This window comes from Spea bombifrons, chromosome 2, assembly GCF_027358695.1.
Source record: "Spea bombifrons isolate aSpeBom1 chromosome 2, aSpeBom1.2.pri, whole genome shotgun sequence".
Classification (NCBI taxonomy): domain Eukaryota; kingdom Metazoa; phylum Chordata; class Amphibia; order Anura; family Pelobatidae; genus Spea; species Spea bombifrons.
The window spans coordinates 17,576,438-17,594,448 of NC_071088.1; the positions used below are offsets into that span (position 1 = coordinate 17,576,438).

The window sequence follows — 18,011 nt, forward strand, 5'->3', positions numbered from 1 at the left end:
GGACATATGTGCGATGCCTTGCGCAGACGTCCACCGGCTGCCCCCACTTGACAACAGGGAGTCTGGAGCACGGGGAGCAAGTCTAGGGATCCATTGGTAAGTAGGGGTGGCATATAGAGGAGTATAAGGCTAAACAGGGAGCAAAAAGGCATATCTGGGGGGCAGAGTGGCATATCCTGGAGGCAAAGTGGCATATCCTTGGGGCAGAGTGGCATATAGGGGGTATAAAGCTTTTTCTTTTTTTTTCTAAGTTAATATAAAAATGGGGGGGGTCATCTTATAATCAGGCAAGTGGAATAAATGCAATTACTAACAAAACAAGAATAAAACCAAAATGATTAATACTTTTTTTTATATACCTTACTCATACCAATATAAGCAGGTATTGCTTTTCTAATAAATAAATAGCTCCAAGAATTAAACATCAGTACAAAGGTAAAAACAGGAAAACATATATGAATTTCAGAGTAATTCTCAAGTTCTGATATAATGATTTTTTTTTTTACCTGCTCTATTTTGTGTATTGATGCTAAAGCAAAACTTGCTACACATCTTGAGATTTTAACCAATTGAAAAGTTAAAAATAAAAATTCCAATTACAGATTACCACAAACCTGGTACTAAAAACTCTAAAGATATAGCATTTGATACAGATTATGGTACACATTTTACTTTGGCCAAAGTGAGTCTTGTTTAAAGACACTTTTATTAAGCAGTTTTAACTATTTACAGAACACCGAACGACAATGAATTCGGCATGCATGTTACATTTTAGCCAATCTACATGCAAGGCTGTCAGAATTCATTTGAATTTCTGCTATTTCCAGCAAGTTTTGCCTGTACAGATCACCATCTACAGTTAGGTGAGCTTCCAGGTCACTTTGCATCTGCTCAGTCTGGAGTTCTTCTCTGTACTGCTGCACCCGTGCCCTCGTGTCAGACAAAGAATCTATTGTGCTACAGGTTTTGTTCCTCTTTTTACATCTCGACTCTTTTTCAAGTATACTTTCTGCGGAAGATACAGAGCTTCTAAGGGCAAGCAGCTCCTCTTCAAGAGACTGTGCCAATCTGGCGGTTAGACAGTCTTTGCCCTCTGGCACTGTGGTGTTGATCACACATGTTGGAGGAAGAACAGATTTTAGACTGTGAAGGCACTGCAGCAATATTGAATTGTTTCTACAAAAAAATGAAAATATTACCCATTACTAAAGACAGAGAGGAAACAAATATATGCATATATACACACACACACATATAATCTACAACTAGAAGGTCAAAGGTTTAGCTGTAATGTAAAGAAGATGGTAGATAAGCGGAAGAGTCTCCAAACAAAAGAGGTCGCTGTTAAAACAGCGAGGGAACACAAACAGGCATTAAGATGAGAGCAAAGACTGATTAAGGTGTGAGTTTTGGAATCAGGAAAAACATGCAAACAAGCCGAATGGTTTGAAAATATGAAGATGAATGAAAATTTACTACCAGTTGTACTTATGGTGCAAAGAAAGTTGAATGTCTCCTACCGTACTAAACATCCTCTGTGGATAATGCAATAGGGCAAGCCAAGATTTGGTAGGAATGAGCCAAAAAACTAATTTTTTTTTTTGTAGCAATGTCACTGTTGTATGAACCACCCAGTATTTCAAGAGTTATGGTGCAAATACTAGATGCAGAACAAAACGCCTTAAAAGTTAAGTAGGCTTAGATCAAGGGTAATGTTTGCATATTTATGTGTCCCAGCGTAAAATCTCAACAGGAAAAGCCTAGCCTTGGAGTTAGGTAACATAACTGTTTACTGAGAGTGTGATATGGTACTAAAGACAAAAAATATTTGTCTCACATTTCCAAGGTGCTTACTAGGTATAAACCTGTTTAGAGCACTTTAAACAGAGAGCAGAAGTATGTCTTCCATATTCTGGCAGGTTTCAATGTATAACTATTTCCAGCCACTCACACGCTGTTCTCAAAGTGTTGTTGAGATGATATAACTACAACATAACAAAGTTTTGGTAGCAAAACATCAGCATTTAGATAACATTCATGGTGGAGCTTCGGCTGACGTCCTCAACCCCGATTGAAGAGTCAGGGTAGAGGACTTCACTGGAAACGCCACCATTTTGCCCTAAGAAAACACTGTATAAACTTCCAACAAAATAGTGGAGCTTCCGGTGATGTCCTCTCTCCCCCGATTGGAGGATCGGGGAGTCAACGTCACAGAAGCTCCGCCATTTTGCCCTAAGACAACCTTGTGTGTACTTCTGTCAACATGGCAGAGCTTCTGGTGATGTCCTCTGCTTGATTGGAGAATCAGCTTCACCGGAAGCTTTGCCATTTTGCTGTACAATAACCTTGTGTGAACTATCACCAAGACGCCAGAGAAGGTATGGAGACATTCAGAGAGCATGAGAGAGTGAAAGAATGAGAGCGAGATTAGCTCTGGGCGTCAGACAACAAATTTATTTTCCAAATTTAAAATGCCCCTCAGATTTTCCCAGATACTAATGGGCAGGAAACGGGGAAAAATTTGTCTGAAGCCTTTTTGGCCCATCTGCACATGTCTAGTAGAGATGTCTACCTGGGAGAGGAGTCAAATGGGAAAAATGTATTGCAATTATGGCACAGATTTACTAAATTGACTCTCATATGCATTTAACATCAAAACAGGTCTAGAAAGCTCACTGAATAATAAATTCATAAACATCGATACCTGTAAAACACGGTAAGAATTCCTTCACATGGGTTCTTTAGATTCCAGATGAAAAGTGTACCCTGCAGGCGTCCTGGTTTACGAATGCATGTGATTTCTGGGATGTGCTTTAGGGGCGCCCCTTGCATTTGCCCCATCAGCCAAACTTTCACTGATGTCAAAGTACAGTCAGGAGATAAGAGATGAAATGACTGTTTCTTAAATGCAGATAGAACAGCAAAAATGTCTTCCACGCTGTCCTCACCTAAAGGCAGATAAAAACAAACATTACATTCATGATTGTATTGCTTTTGTTCCCTCATTCAACAACAGTCAGCAGTTTCCCTTTACTCCAAAGCCAATGATTTCACTGCTGGAAAGTAGCAGGAAACTGCAGGTGGTACAAATAATGCTACACCATTTTCAATTTCAACTCTCAAAGCAAATATGACGTTACGTAAAATTAAAGGACAATGACCCTTGTTACATGAAAAAATTAATTGTGTTTTTCCATACCGTATTTGCAGCAACAAAAGTGGTGGCAAAGGCAGGCTGTTTAGGAGCACAGACAAGCTGTTAGGGGGCAAAGCTGGCACGTACATTTCTAGTTATCCCCCTGGTGTGGTGTATGGACAGATGAGCTTGCAATAAAATATATAGGATTGGAGTCCAAATATTTCCAGAATTGCTTTTCATTTGCAGTCCGGCCCTGTTTCTGTTTATACTTTCTGCTTTCAGTAGAGACAGCTGGCAGAGGAGTTAAATAAGACATAAGACTAATTCTTTTTAACTCCGATAACTAAAGAATGACTGTTCTCATTTGTATGGAGAAAAATGCACCGGAGTCTAAAAAATGGACTCATCATGCATTAAAATTAATTTGGGGACCAGATTGTTCCTATCACATTTTTTTATATGGTAGGAAAGATCCATTTCAGTTCCTGTCCAGAGATGTAAATCCATTCCTGTGCTAAACTTTAGCTCCCAGAAAACCCTACTAGCCCATGGCTGCATATGAGGCTGGCCGAGGTCTGTGGGAGTTCTGGTACAACAGCTTTGGAAGGTTGGCATATCATTATTTATGTTTTCATAGGTAACCGTTATACAGAAACAGTTGCAACGTATGCGTCTTTGGCATATTTCAACTCTCAGTGGATCTATTACGTTCACACAAGAATTTTCTTTTTTTTTAAACAGTTTCTGAAGCTAGTAAATAAAAAGGATTGCGTCCCTGCTGTGTTGAATAATTTAGAGAAGCTCTCTACTGAATCTTATAAATTTACCTTGACAGTGTTCAAATAAATTTACTGTATGGTTCCCTTTTAAAACATCTTCAAGGCTTAGAGAAATTTTCCCACATGGTACAATCAGCTTCTTGCTTCTTAGCAAAGAGTCAGGTTGATTTTTCCTCCTGGCGTGAAGCAGTAACACACAACTAGTGTTATTAAGTGCCAACAGTGGAGACAGTTCTGTGACAGCAGTTATTGTGTGCTCCAAATCACTTTGATAGGATGGAGAACATGGTATTCTTAAGCAGTCCCCTGAAACACTATCCCTGATGTAGCAGGAGAGCCTTTGTTTTTTTGCCAATGGTTCTTCCTGGTAGGCAGAAACCAGAGAGGAGCTGAGGGCCAATTTTAGCACATTAGTTTGACACGTTGTAACTGGGGACAGTGGAGCTAGTTCTTCATCCAGTATAAGTGATAAACCTACGTCACACAGCAGCCTGCAGAAAAACAAAATAAGAATGCATTCCAATTAATAATAAAAGAAAAAATGTATTGGTAGGGTGATATACAAGAAATCATTTTAAATATTAATTATAATTAATCTTTGCAGTGATACAAAAAATGTATTTCATCAAAATACATGGCTTATACATGTTACTTACATAGATACAGAATTATTTAGCTTCACACCAACTACTAGAACATCATCAATAATACGCTGCCACACCTTCTCAACGAAACAATCAGGAATGGCAGAGGAGAAGCATGTATCTACAGGGGCCGAGTAGGGGCAATTTCCCCCATCATCATCCCAAAGAGAAACCAGACCCTCCTGTAAGAGAAGAGAACATCTGGAACATAAACATAATCATACAAATAGCACAATAAACATAGCCTACTAAATGGTTTTAAAGTCATCATTGACTTCACGGGCAATATTTTAATTTTCTCCTGTTGCTTCCCGCTTGCACGTCTTGTACCTTCTCTTCAGGTTGCATAGTCCCTTCCTTGCCTTGGACCATGTTTATTAAGGCCTCACACGATGACTTGAAGACTCTGTCTTTCACTTGCAAATCATATTGCAATTCTTCAAGTGACAGCAAACCAGCCTGTGAGGACGGGAGAAGAGAGTCAAACAAAAAAATAACCACGTACGCTACAGATACACATATATATATCACTTCACCACTATAAACAGGTAGCGTGTTTTGAAAAAGCACCATATTTGCTCGATTATAAGATGAGGTTTGCTCTGAAAATACCCCTCGTCTTATAATCGAGGTCGTCTTCTAATCAAACCTCAAATAGCTGAAAAAAATGTCCGCTGGGGTCAGGCTGCTTACCGGTGCTTTGGTCCCAAACAGCGTCTCTTGTACTAGTACCAGAACAGGAAGCCAGCAGAGTCGTCACATGACTCCGTCCCCTTCCTTCTTCCTCTGGGGGCAGGACAAGAGAAGTTGCAAAGGGAAGCAGCCGGGCCCCTGCAGAAGTCTGTGAGTGAGAGATCTGCAGTTCAGGTAAGGGGGTGGGGGAATTTTGCATAGGGAAGCTGTAATCACACTCCTATCATCATCCCCAGGTTCCAGCATGTACTGGCTGCCTGGGCTTGATAGGAGTGTGATTGCCGTTAGCAGATATATATATATATATATATATATATATATATATACATATACATGCACACCTCCAGAAATGTATGCCAGAGTGGCATATAGGGGTATAAGGCATATCATGGGGCAGATGGGCATATAGGGGGTTAAAAGGCATATCATGGGGCACAGTGGCATTTAGGAGGGTATAAGACATTTCTGGAGGCAGAGTGGCATATAGAGGGTTAAACGGCACATCATAGGGCAGAGTGGCAAATAAGGGGTTATAAGGCATTTCTGAGGGCAGATGTGCATAACTGGGGGGGGCAGGTTGGCAAATAAAAGGAAATAAAAACTAAAAATATTTTTCTCAATCATAGCTTTTATTAAATATGAAAAAATAGTTTACATGAATTAATATTTACTAGTAAAACTTTTTTCCTATAGGGTAGTCTTATATTCAGGCTTTTTCTTTTTTCCCTAAATTATTTGGGGGGGTCGTCTTATAATCAAGCAAATACGGTAAGTGAACCCTTTGGAATTACCAGCATTTAAGTATAGATTTATGAAATATGATATTTATCTAAGTTTTTATGTTATTCGCTTAAGTATACTGTGTTTGGCTATACTTGTGACTTAGATGTAGGTCAGATCACATTTTATGAACAATTAATGCAGAAAACCAGGTCACTCCAAACGGTTCACTTACTTTTTTCTTGCCACTGTGCAATATATATTCCTATGATAGTAGATAATGTGGAAACCCATGTTGGTAGGGAAACAGTAAAATATCACAATAAGAAATCAAACATAACATTTTACACTTCTTCTCTGCTCTAAACTGCAATATTTTTATTAAGTGAGGCCTTGCGTGACACATTTTAGCAAACGTTTCCTTTGTAGTAGGTTTGTCCAGATCAAATATAACTAATAGTATATCATAATATAACCCTAAGACCGATGCCTCTGCTGTAGGCGCTCCTTAAAAAACATACCTGTCCACTGATTATTTCGAAGGAACATAAATGATGTCTCAACATTTTAACACAACATAAAGCTTATTTAAAATATTAATGCCACTATTCTGCGATTATAAAAAGTTATCTATATGCAGAAGAGAAAGTATTATCATGGCTAGTCTTCACATACTGTGGAAGCGGGTATGTTGCAGCCATCATGCATAGAAGATATGATTAGATCAGCCAGATCTGATTATGGACACATTGAATATTGCTGTATAAATGCCTCTGGGCACCTCACAAAGGACAGAAAGCCGTTTCCAAGTCATCAGCTGTTGAAAAATATTTCAATAGGCGCAGAAAGAATGGGATTAAACCTTATTTTGTTATTTTAGAATTATTTCTAGGTGTGAGCTATGTTTTTGGGTAGACTCCCATTAAAATACTAGCTAGGTGGCGACTTTAGCCCTGGATTTTGAAAGTTTTCTATGTGGTAAATTTATGAGAATGTTTCATAAAGGAAAAGGCTTTCTTAAAAATCAGCAAAGAAAACAGAAAATGAAAACTTGTCTCAATGTTTTAATTTCACTAAAGTCAACCCAACAATTCTATTAGCATTTTTATCACCTTTATCATAAGAGTTTGGCACATTCTCATTTAAACATGCCATTATCTCTCCCGTCCTAAAGAAACCTTCCCTTTGTCTCCACATCCCCATCAAACTACAGTAAAGTTTCCCTGCTCTCCTTGGTATCAAAGCTACTGGAAAGATCAATATATAATCCTTGCCTGACCATCCACAATCTGACCCCTCTTCACAGCATTTAACTGAGATCGCACTCACTAAAATGACTAACAACCTCCATGCTGCTAAAACAAAAGGCCACTTGTAACTACTTATACTGTTGGACCTTTCTGCAGCCTTTGGCACAGTTGACCACCCTCTCCTTCAACAAACCCTTCATGTCTATGGCACAGCGCTTTACTGGTCCAAATCCCACCTCTCTGACCGTACTTTTTTATTGTCTCATTCACTGGAACTTGCTCCTCCACACTACTGCTATCTCTTGGTGTTCCCTCAGGGCTTAATTCTTGGGTCTCTACTCTTCTCTATCTACACCTCTTCACTTGGACAACTCATATCTTCCTTTGGCTTCCAGTGCCACCAATATGCAGATGACACCATAATCTATATCTCCTCTGCTGACCTTTCAATCTTTTAACTCGTCTCACCAACTATCTTTCTGGCATTGCATTACCTAAACCTTAACATCACAAAGACTGAGTTTATGGTATTTCAGTCATTCGCTCTGTCCCCAACTCATGACATCTCTATCACTGTTGACAACTCCACTATCCAACCCACAGACCAAGCTCGCAGCCTTGGTGTTACAATTGACTCTGCTCTCACCTTCATCCCTCACATCCAGTCCCTCACCAAATCCTGCCGCCTTTACCTGAAAAATATTTCCCGAATTTGCACATTCCTCACACAAGAAACAACCAAAATGCTAACCCACTCCCTTGTAATATCCCAATCTGGATTATTGCAACTCCCTACTAACTGATCCCCCCCTCTCCTACCGTTCCAATCCATCCTCAACACTGCAGCTAGACTAACCTTTCTCAGTCACCGTTCCTCATCTGTTGGTCCACTATGCCAATCGCATTGGCTCACCATGACCTACAGAACCCTTAACAACTCCACACCCCCTACATTTCTACCCTCTTATCCAAATACACCCCTAACCGCCCTCTTTGTTCCTCTTATGACCTGAGTCTCTCTTTAACACTCGTTTTCTCTTACCACCCCAGAATTCAGGATTTCACCTGTACCCCTTTTCTGGAATTCCTTTACTTGTTCAATCTCCCTCGTATGTGACTTTATAAAGCTCTCTGAAATAAATCACTTTTTTTTGAGAAGTACAACAATTCCTCCTAGCACTCTCAGTCAGCACCCTAACCAAGCCATCTGATTGACCAACAACCTCTCGGGATCACCCTGACTCTACCAACTCATCCTCATCATCCCTCTTCTTTTGTGTCACTTCCCACTTCACCACCGACTAGATTGTAAGCTCACAAGAGCAGGGCCCTCTTCTTTTATACCAGTTTGCTATTGTGTGTGATTTGAAAGTATTCTATTGACTCTGTTGTAACAGCGCTACATAATCTGCTGGCGCTATATAAATAAATGTAATGTAATGAGTCATAGTTAAAGAATCACTTGTTGGCTGCCTATTTCTAAGGTGTGAGGACAATCGGAGGTGGTTCTACACAATGCTACTTCATCCTTATGTAATATAAACCCCTCTATACTGAACTCCAAAAAGGTGCATTATTAAATGCCTGAGGTAGGCTAGTTGTAATGGGAAAAAGAAAAATGTTGGTATCTATTTGGACAGATGTCTAAATCCTAGAAGTGCATTTGAGAGAAAAAAAAAGTTCCACATTGCTCTAAATTGGTCAAAATCTCATCTTTCATGAAAAATGTGCCTGTTAATATTTCTTGAAAAACATTGTTTACAAGAATATGTTGTACTAACGATAATTATTCTGAAAATAAAAGTAGCAATAGGTCAGTTCTAGTGGTAACAGTATTGCACAATCCTGCAAAACACATTATTATGTGCAAAAGTCACACAATCGTAACCATTTAGTTGACCACAGATTTGCTGGATTGCTGGAATATAATTGTATTTCATGGATGCCGTATGTGTTTGAGGAGTTTCTAAAATCAACAAATATTTGTCAACCCCTGGTGGGGGAGTCTCTACACACATACAGAGGACCCATGTGCTCTCTTTCAGAACAAATAAGGCTTTTTCACCATATGGATTTTGATACCAAATATATGCTTCAGAGCACTGAAATATCTATGAAAACATAAAACCTATACATTGATTATGCCCTGCGTTGTTCCATGGGCACTTGATTACATTAATGAACTATGGGATCTGCGCGAAGAGGAATGGTTAGACTTGGCTATGAATTAACCAGGGACAACCACATAATACTGGAACTGTGAAAACTAGATTCATCCCTTTCAGATTGTGTAGGGAAACCTGAGGGGGGGGGGTCCAACTAAGACAAAGTATTGCGTTAAACAAATGGCAAGCCGGTTAGTTTCCTGCTAAAGTTTCCAGCAGCAGATAACGGAATTGTGGATTCACCTTATAAAGCATTTCAATCTGAGATTTCCCTAACATACGGGGGCCATGATTGGAACCGTTTATTGATGTCCGTACTCGTTCATACATTTAATACGTTCTTTATTGGATACATCTGTTGCTAAGGTGCTTAGGTTTACAACATTTGGAATTTGTCTGAGACATTTAGGACTGACAAGTTTCATGACTCCTAGGGGCTCTCCTACTCCCAGAGATACCTATGCATGGATGGAGTGGAAGGGGTGCTAATATCACCTGGCAGCTCTTACAGTAGGGTATCTTCCCCCAGCTTGCTGAACACAGAGCAACATTCTGGTACTAATGATAAATCATTCCCCTATTTTCAACACCAGACTAACCTCATCGCACATTCAACAATGACGAAAACACACAGAGTGAAGGGATTAGGGGAGTAATATTTAAACACACACCACACGGTGAGTCTGAATACACATAGATGGAAACAAGGGTGAAAATACAACATACAAAAAACAATAGAAGCCCCTGCCGAAGATCCGGGTACCTGCGGAGGTTGTCTGCGCAGATTGCGCAGATGTTCACCGGCTGCCAGGGAGAGGAGGATCCCCCGCAGCGCTGCAGGGGACCTAGATCCTCCTTCCGGTGCTCAGTCATAGAAGCCCTGCAGAAGTGCCGGGTAGAAGCGGAGGTTATCTAAGCGCATTGTGCGGATGTTCACCATCTGCCCCCTCTAGACACCAGGGAGTCTGAAGCATGAGGGACAAGTCTGGGGATGCATTGGTAAGTTGGGAGGGGGGGGGGGCAGAGTGGCATATAGGATGTATAAGGCATATCTGGGGGTGTAGAGTGTCAAATCTGGGGGCAGATGCGCATAACTGGAGACAGATGTGCATAACTAGGGGGCATGTTGGCAAATAAAAGGAAATATAAACAAGAATGCATTTTTCTCAACCATAGCTTTTATTAAATATAAAAAAATAGTTTACATGTGAATTAGTGTTTACTATTAAATCTTTTTTCCTATAGGGTCGTCTTATATTCAGGCTTTTTCATTTTCCCTAAATTAATATTCAAATTTTGGGGGGGTTGTCTTTCAATTGAGCAAATATGTTTGAATGTATAAATTACATTATTTATCGTATCAATAAGATAAACAAAACAGAGAAAACCTAATAGCAGAGATACAACCAATATAATCCCACATTAACAGGTCAATGTCCTGTTACAGCCTTCGAATATCTTCAGTGGGTGGAAAAGCACTTTTAAACGTGAAATCATACCTGCAATCTCGCTTCTAGTGCCTGAACAGTGCGGAAGCGGTTTTCATGAAACTCCTCTTCAGCCAGTTCTTTGTTACTTGACGCGTCCGCCTAATAAGGAAACATTAAAAGAAAACCATGACGTCCAAACACTTTTGGCACAGGGCAACAAGAAAAGACTATTACACCCAATAAACGATCACACATTATTAATCAGCTGTACATTATGGATCACAGTTGTTATACTGCAGCATCCAATATGATTAAAATAGTCTATAGGCAAACCTATTCCTCAAAAAATGACATCATCTTAATTCATTAGCTGACTTTTCAAGCTGTTGAACAGAACACTTTATATAAAAAAGGGAGTTTTCAATCTACTACTTTTCATCTATAATAAATCTCAAACTATATATGCCCTCAAATCAGGGGTGTCCAACCTGCGGCCCTCCAGCTGCTGCAGGACTACAGCTAAGGGGCTGGCTGAGGAGGATGGAAGATGTAGTCCTGCAGCAGCTGGAGGGCCGCAGATTGGACGACCCTGCCTCACATTTTCATACTAAATGACATACAATCACCAGAGGGTTAAAATTATGCTTGTAAGCAGAAGAGCTGAACATAGGAAACATACAAATTCATTTATGATTATGAAATAGATTTCATTTAACTACAATTTATATCACAATGCAATGGCTGGAGCCGGCTGAGAGTGATGTGAGTTGTTGTAGAACAACCGAAAGGCTACTAGTTACCCAGGTATGGGAATATTAGACTTACTGGATAGTTAATTTCACTGCAGTCTGTTAATGTGAATTCTTGCAGAGCAGATGGATCATCCATAAATAGCGTAAGTATTTGATCAAATCCCACGCCAAGAAAATCATCCACCAGGATATCCCTCACGTGCTGCCAAGTTGCAGATACCTGTCGCACAAGAAATGTAAGGTATTTATTATATGGTCACACAGTAATAAGTTCTGCAGAAATGGATACCCAAAGCGAGTTCAATAAGTTTAACTGACTTAACAGAAAGGTCAGACATTTGGCTTCAGTGTGTTTTACTGTAACGTGTAACAGACATGTTCATGTTCATTTTTTTTCTCACACGCAGTTGCATTTCATGGTTTGCTTAAACATATCTACCATACATGATGTTTTCCTTGGAGAATCCATAAAGTCAACAGAACAGGAACTGTCACCAGGGCACCAAATAGCTGAAACTAATTCTATCACTGCGGCAGCTAGTGCTGGAGTTTTTTGTTAACAAAGTAAAAAAAAATTTGAAAAATGCTATTAATAGGTAAAGAAAAACTCACTTGCCTAAATACAGCCAGGATCACTTACATGATCCACGGAAAAACACACATTGCCACACGGAAAAAAAAAAGCACAGCTACATTGGCAAGCACAAGAAGAGTCTTTGTGGCTTGTTTCATCGTGCCCGGCCCTTTGCTTCATCGCGCCCGGCCCTTCGGTTACTACCTTCGCAAAAGAGAACAATAATTGCAGTGTCAATTTAACATTTGTTTTTAGGGGACGTCTCGTTCTGCTTTAGCCAGTTCTTGCTACCAAGCAATATGTTTGCTCGCTGTATTAAGTTTTCCAACGTGCCATCTATGTGCACTTGGCACAGGTTGTCGTCTGTGATAAGCCAGTGAAGTGAAAAGCTGCAGTTGCTGAAGCATTTTACTTACAATGGACGTTTACCCTGTATGGGAACCTGTACTGGATCCTGCTTTTCTGGCAAGGACTAGCTTAGAACTCGGGCATCTGTTGGCACAGTATTTCTAGTCATGTCGCTTACTGGTTTATGAGTGGCCATAACCTGGTGCACGAGACCTTTGTGACGCGATCACATACTGCGAGCAGGAGAGAGACTGCCGCTGACTCAAATCCAATTCACATCTCATGGACCACATTGAAAAGAAACTGCATTGGATACAATAGTGCCTGTGCACACGGGGGCCACAGCCATGCTTTCCAAGGGACAAGAAAGAACAGGATTATTACAGAGCACTACGCCCAGACTCTCCATCCAAGACGATGGTTTCTTCAGTGTATTTACATTCAGCGTTTTGGGATTTGGGCATCTTTGGGAAAATCTATCAGAGGACATAGCGAAAATGATTGGACACAGTAAAGAAATAACATCTGTTTGCCTAACAAAACCTCGTTCATATGCATCCAAGTGATTTCTGTGCAGCCCACCAGTACTGGAGGCCTCCAGCAGAGGCTAAAACATGTTTGCCATCCATAGGCACGGCCTTTAGACACAGATGGATACAAGAAGAACATGCTTCATATATGTTAACACTGAACAGCATATATATATATATATATATATATCTGAGAGTATATATATATTTTTTTAAATACAAAATATATCAATTCAATTAAATTTAAGTAAGCAAATCGGATAACCGTCCCTTCTGCCAAATTCCATAACAATAAAGGGAGGTTTTAAGCGAAAATACCTTCAAGCTGTCCTTCCATATTGCACAGGCGTCACCAGAAGCAAATAAAACAACAAAGAGTAAATCCCCTCGGCTGGCGCATGCAACTTGCAGCTTACAAGGATTTTCAAAAGGAAGCTGGCAGACCTCTTCCGGGACTCCATTACGGAACAGGATCAGTTGTTTATCGCTCGCTGCTACGACCGATGTCTCGTAATTTCCCTCCGCTAATTGTAAAGAGCACACATGTAAGCAGCGTATGACGCGGCTGTATGCGTTGGGTACAAAGTGTGTACCAGATATAGTTGTATTACTTGGAAGAGAATATACCATAAACTCAGTACTTTTAAGTGTCCTTTCAGCAGCAGATGAGCTTGATTCGTTCCCCCAGTTCGTGTTTTTTATTCCCACGATAATTAGTTCTTCCTCTATGGAGCCGACCCAGTGAAAGGCAGCAAAACTGACAGGAGCTGTACTAACTCCCGAAGTCGATGGCGAGGCATAGAAAAGGCGTTCTTGTTGTCTCCATAACAGAGTTGGTCCATCAGCCACCTGAACATCTTGTTGAATTCCAGCATCTGCTGAGATCTCCATACAACACTCCATCTCATCGGAACCGTGCAACACAAGCACGAGGACTTTCGACTGACTTGAACTTTTCTTTTTACTCTTTGAGTTCAGCAGAACACAAGGGGCCTTCAGCCCATTTCGAAAATCCGCAACACAAGCGGCATTTACAAATTCAACGGCAGACACAGCAGCTGGAAAACCGTACTGCCCGGCGGCGGTTTCCGTGAACTTTCCAGAGGTGGCGTTGAAGGTTCTTCTGAAGAAGCGTAAGACGTGGGTTTTGGCACCGTCTGCAGTTTGGGATATTTGAAATGTAATGACCTCCCCGTTGTAAGTCAGGACTCTTTCACGTTTCTCAGTGACCGGTTTCATTGTTTCCGTTGCCCTCAAAAGCGCTGCTTCAAGTTCCAATGGGCCTCAGCCTTAAAAAAGAAATTAGAGGTATTGCATTTATCACAAAGGTGAATAAATCTCAATCAATGCGGGTAATATAGACAATTTCAGACAATTAAAGTCATCTACAGCATATGGTTTGGCTATTTTAATGGCTATTCTGCTATTTATACAACAAGTTATGTCTATAAAACTTCGAAGTTTCTGATATCTTTAGAAGAAGCTGCAGCTCCAGAGCTCCCCAAGTGATCTACTATTTACAATGGTTTTGACAGTTTAAGGCAGCCAATCAGCGGCAAGAAAAACCTTCCAGAACCAATGGTAGTGCTTTCTGTAAATGAGCGTGAAACTCTCAACCCGCTTCTCCTGCAAGCACACATACAGTACGTTAAAGAGCATATGACTCCCGCCATGCACTCGAACAAACCCATCCATGTAACGCGGCACACAGATACCAGTCTATGTTTAAATATTATATTAACAACAAAGGACAATGTACATTTTGGAATTGGAACTTCAATAGCGTCTCTGAGTGTTTTTTTATGGAATCAACAGGTGGCATTCTAAATAAGCTTCCTTAAATGATTTTGAAAAATATTTGCCTTTCATGGTTTAATCATCTAAACAATTATGTAGCATTAAATATAATGAAATAATCACTAAATGAAAGACTCTGCCCACAATACATCTGTCTAAATACATGTGAACATTGCTTTTATTGTTTAAAAGGTTTCTAAAAAGTGTTGTTGACATCATTATTGTTGATCATCCCATGCGCTGATTTTAAACATGCTAAAAGCAGTTCCCCTGGAACACAGGTTGAGCGTCCCCCATCCCAAATGCTGGGGACCAGAAGTATTTTGGATAAGGGATCCGTCTTCTCACCTAGAGCGATTCCTGACCGTTCCTCAGGCTTCCCTAGAGGAACCATAAGAAGCCTGAAGAACGGAGGGGACAGCAGGGAGCACCCGAAAAGGAGGTGGGGAAAGGATCTACTGACTACAGGAGAGGTCAGACACATTTTTCCCGTATCAGTCGTGAGTATCAATTATCTGAATTACTTTTATCTTTTAGGAGCTCATTTAAAATACACACCAGAATATTTGGGAAGATCCTGAAAAAGCTAATATTTATTATTGTGGTTTTAGGGTCAGATTATATGGAATACTTTGAACATTTCAACGCTGAAGATCCAAAAATGTTGCGGATGAGGCTGCAGTTGTGCACAGTAAGCTATAGAATTCTACTGCATGCAAGCTGCGGGTGTATTATTTACTGTCGTCAATCAACAGCAGCCATCCCAGGACTGTAATAACCCCAGAAAATATAAGGAGAGCCAAACAACCTCCTTCCACCGCCAGAAACCCATGTGACATCAGAGCGCCTCACGACCCCAGGTACCAACGGTATTAGCCATGGTAGTCATGGTAATGACCAATCACATGCATGCTTGCTATTTAACTGGCACACATGCAATTGGCGGCTACTGCTGCTCCTATTGATCTCTACAGGTGCTTAGCGCCAATTAACTGCAAAGGGGACAAAACCGAGCATGCGCAGCCAGTGAATAATCCTTACTTTAGAAGAGGGGGGCTTGCAATTTGCACGCACTAAAATGCATTGGGGTTCAATATGCATAGTATACTAAAATTATATATATATATATATATATATATATATATATATATATATAGGGCAGGGGCGTATTTAACTTGGTCGCTGTCCTAGGCCTGACACCAAGCCGTGCCCCCAGCCGCCCCTTTGCACTTGGCATTGTAAAGGCATAAAAAGGCGCACCTTTCAATGATGGGCCATGATCGTGATCTGATCCTGCGCCTAGGCCTCAATAATCACTGTATGGGGGGCTACACTGTACCTTTAAACTTAGCAACTTCTTTCTCCCCAAATAATTCCCTGAAAGCCAGCAGTACAGCAATCACACCCCTCCACATGGAAATATAAATACAAAGGGAAAAAGTTACCCCCACCCAAAAGAGTGTAATGAGTAAGGGACTGCTGTGGTCTATGCAACAATATGGAAATGAGGCTACTCGGGTGACAGGCTCACATTAGATAGACAGGTCAATAATAGCGTGTCTCGTCGTTGTAAGTACAGTCATATTACCCATTTGACGACAAAAACCTCCCCCCCCTCCCCCAAAACACGATGTGAAGGGAAACGCCATACATTTATCAGAATGTCAACTTTGCAGTTCTTCGCATTTTCATGTTAATTACGAGAAGGTTCGCACAACGAAAGCAAAATCCCCGCCACGCGAGCCGCAAAGCCTGCTGGGTAAAGCGCGATTAGCGAAGGCTGCCTTTCACCCGGTCCCGCGGCGCCCTCACCTCTCGCTTACCCGGCAGTGCTTAACGCGCGCGCCGTCGTACCTCTTGCAGACGTATTCAAAGCTCAGGTAATGAGCCGATCAGGGGGCGGAGCCAGCCGCTGTCCCATTGGACGGGGGGCTGGACCTGTGCGTGACGTTACAGCTTGTGTCAGTGAAGCCGGAAGGACTCAGCTTGAGGGCAGCTGTGAGGGCGCGAGGTGCTGCGATAACGATGGCTGATGTGAGTAAATAATAACCGCACGGCTGTGGTAGCGCAGTCTGTTGTCGCTATTGTGTGTATGTAACTGGAAAGGGGCCGCTAGAAAAAAAGACAGCAAAATCCAGACTAGTGACAGTAATTTGACACAAATGGGAAGCGAGTGGTGTGACCGCAAAATAGATTTAGTCATTAGTGGGATGAATGACCACTCGTCGGTGGTGCTCTGGTTGTAACCCGTCCTAGCTCACGTGACACTAATAAAGTGACAGGTGACGTGGGGACAGTAAGTCTGTGGAACTCCACACGTGATGTGGGGCAGTAACTCTGTGGAACTCCGCAGGTGACGCGGGGACAGTGTCTGTGGAACTCCACAGGTGACGCAGTCACAGTAAGCCTATGGAATTCCACGGGTGACGAGGGGACAGTAACTCTGTGGAACTCCACGGGTGACGCGGGGACAGTAACTCTGTGGAACTCCACGGGTGACGCGGAGACAGTAACTCTGTGGAACTCCACGGGTGACGCGGGGACAGTAACTCTGTGGAACTCCACGGGTGACGCGGGGACAGTAACTCTGTGGAACTCCACGGGTGACTCGGGGACAGTAACTCTGTGGAGCTCCACGGGTGTCGCTGGGACAGTAACTATGTGGAGCTCCACGGGTGTCGTTGGGACAGTAAGTCTGTGGAGCTCCACGGGTGTCGCTGGGACAGTAAGCCTGTGGAACTCCACAGGTGATGCGGTGACAGTAAGTCTGTGGAACTCCACAGGTGACGCGGTGACAGTAAGTCTGTGGAACTCCACAGGTGACGCGGTGACAGTAACTCTGTGGAACTCCATGGGTTACGCGGGGACAGTAAGTCTGTGGAACTCCACAGGTGACGCAGGGACGCTAAATCTGTGGAACTCCATGGGTGACGCGGGGACAGTAAGTCTGTGGAACTCCACGAGTGACGCGGGGACAGTAAGTCTGTGGAACTCCATGGGTGACACGGGGACAGTAAGTCTGTGAAACTCCACGGGTGATGTGACTGGGTAAATAAGCACGCAGCGTTGTGACCCGGCATGGTTACTCAGCTGGATTGTAAGCCAGGGCCTTCTCACCTCTTGGTTCTGTAAAAGTCCGAACTGTTATGTGATACTCTACATTGTTTCCTGTTTACCCATTGTACAGCGC

At 41.8% G+C, this 18,011-nt stretch overlaps 2 protein-coding genes across 2 annotated transcripts in view; one reads left to right on the forward strand and one right to left on the reverse strand.

The window, feature by feature from the left end:
- Positions 1 to 666: 666 nt before the first annotated feature.
- On the reverse strand, positions 667 to 16,734 carry FANCB (FA complementation group B). The gene is made up of 9 exons (XM_053456948.1): positions 16,676 to 16,734; positions 13,343 to 14,313; positions 11,646 to 11,792; positions 10,890 to 10,979; positions 4,893 to 5,021; positions 4,575 to 4,744; positions 3,967 to 4,409; positions 2,705 to 2,948; positions 667 to 1,176 (listed from the first exon to the last, which is right to left on the reverse strand). Exons 2-9 carry the CDS (start codon positions 14,261 to 14,263, stop codon positions 765 to 767), a joined length of 2,556 nt encoding a protein of 851 aa, XP_053312923.1. The 5' UTR covers positions 14,264 to 14,313; positions 16,676 to 16,734; the 3' UTR covers positions 667 to 764.
- The window catches only part of MOSPD2 (motile sperm domain containing 2), a 33,326-nt gene continuing 32,039 nt past the window's right edge, over positions 16,725 to 18,011 (forward strand). Inside the window, exon 1 of the mRNA XM_053456949.1 lies at positions 16,725 to 16,855. Within this exon, the coding sequence (XP_053312924.1) occupies positions 16,847 to 16,855 (9 nt within the window). The 5' untranslated portion in view covers positions 16,725 to 16,846. The remainder of the gene's footprint in view (positions 16,856 to 18,011) is intronic.

Excerpts from the sequence above, each read along its gene's own strand:
- FANCB (XM_053456948.1), bottom strand. The coding sequence starts at position 14,263 with ATGAAACCGGTCACTGAGAAACGTGAAAGAGTCCTGACTTACAACGGG. Across the intron at positions 4,745-4,892 it reads CTATGCAACCTGAAGAGAAG|GAGGGTCTGGTTTCTCTTTG; the intron begins GTACAAGACGTG and ends CTTCTCTTACAG. Across the intron at positions 2,949-3,966 it reads TTTATTTGAACACTGTCAAG|GTGAGGACAGCGTGGAAGAC; the intron begins GTAAATTTATAA and ends ATCTGCCTTTAG.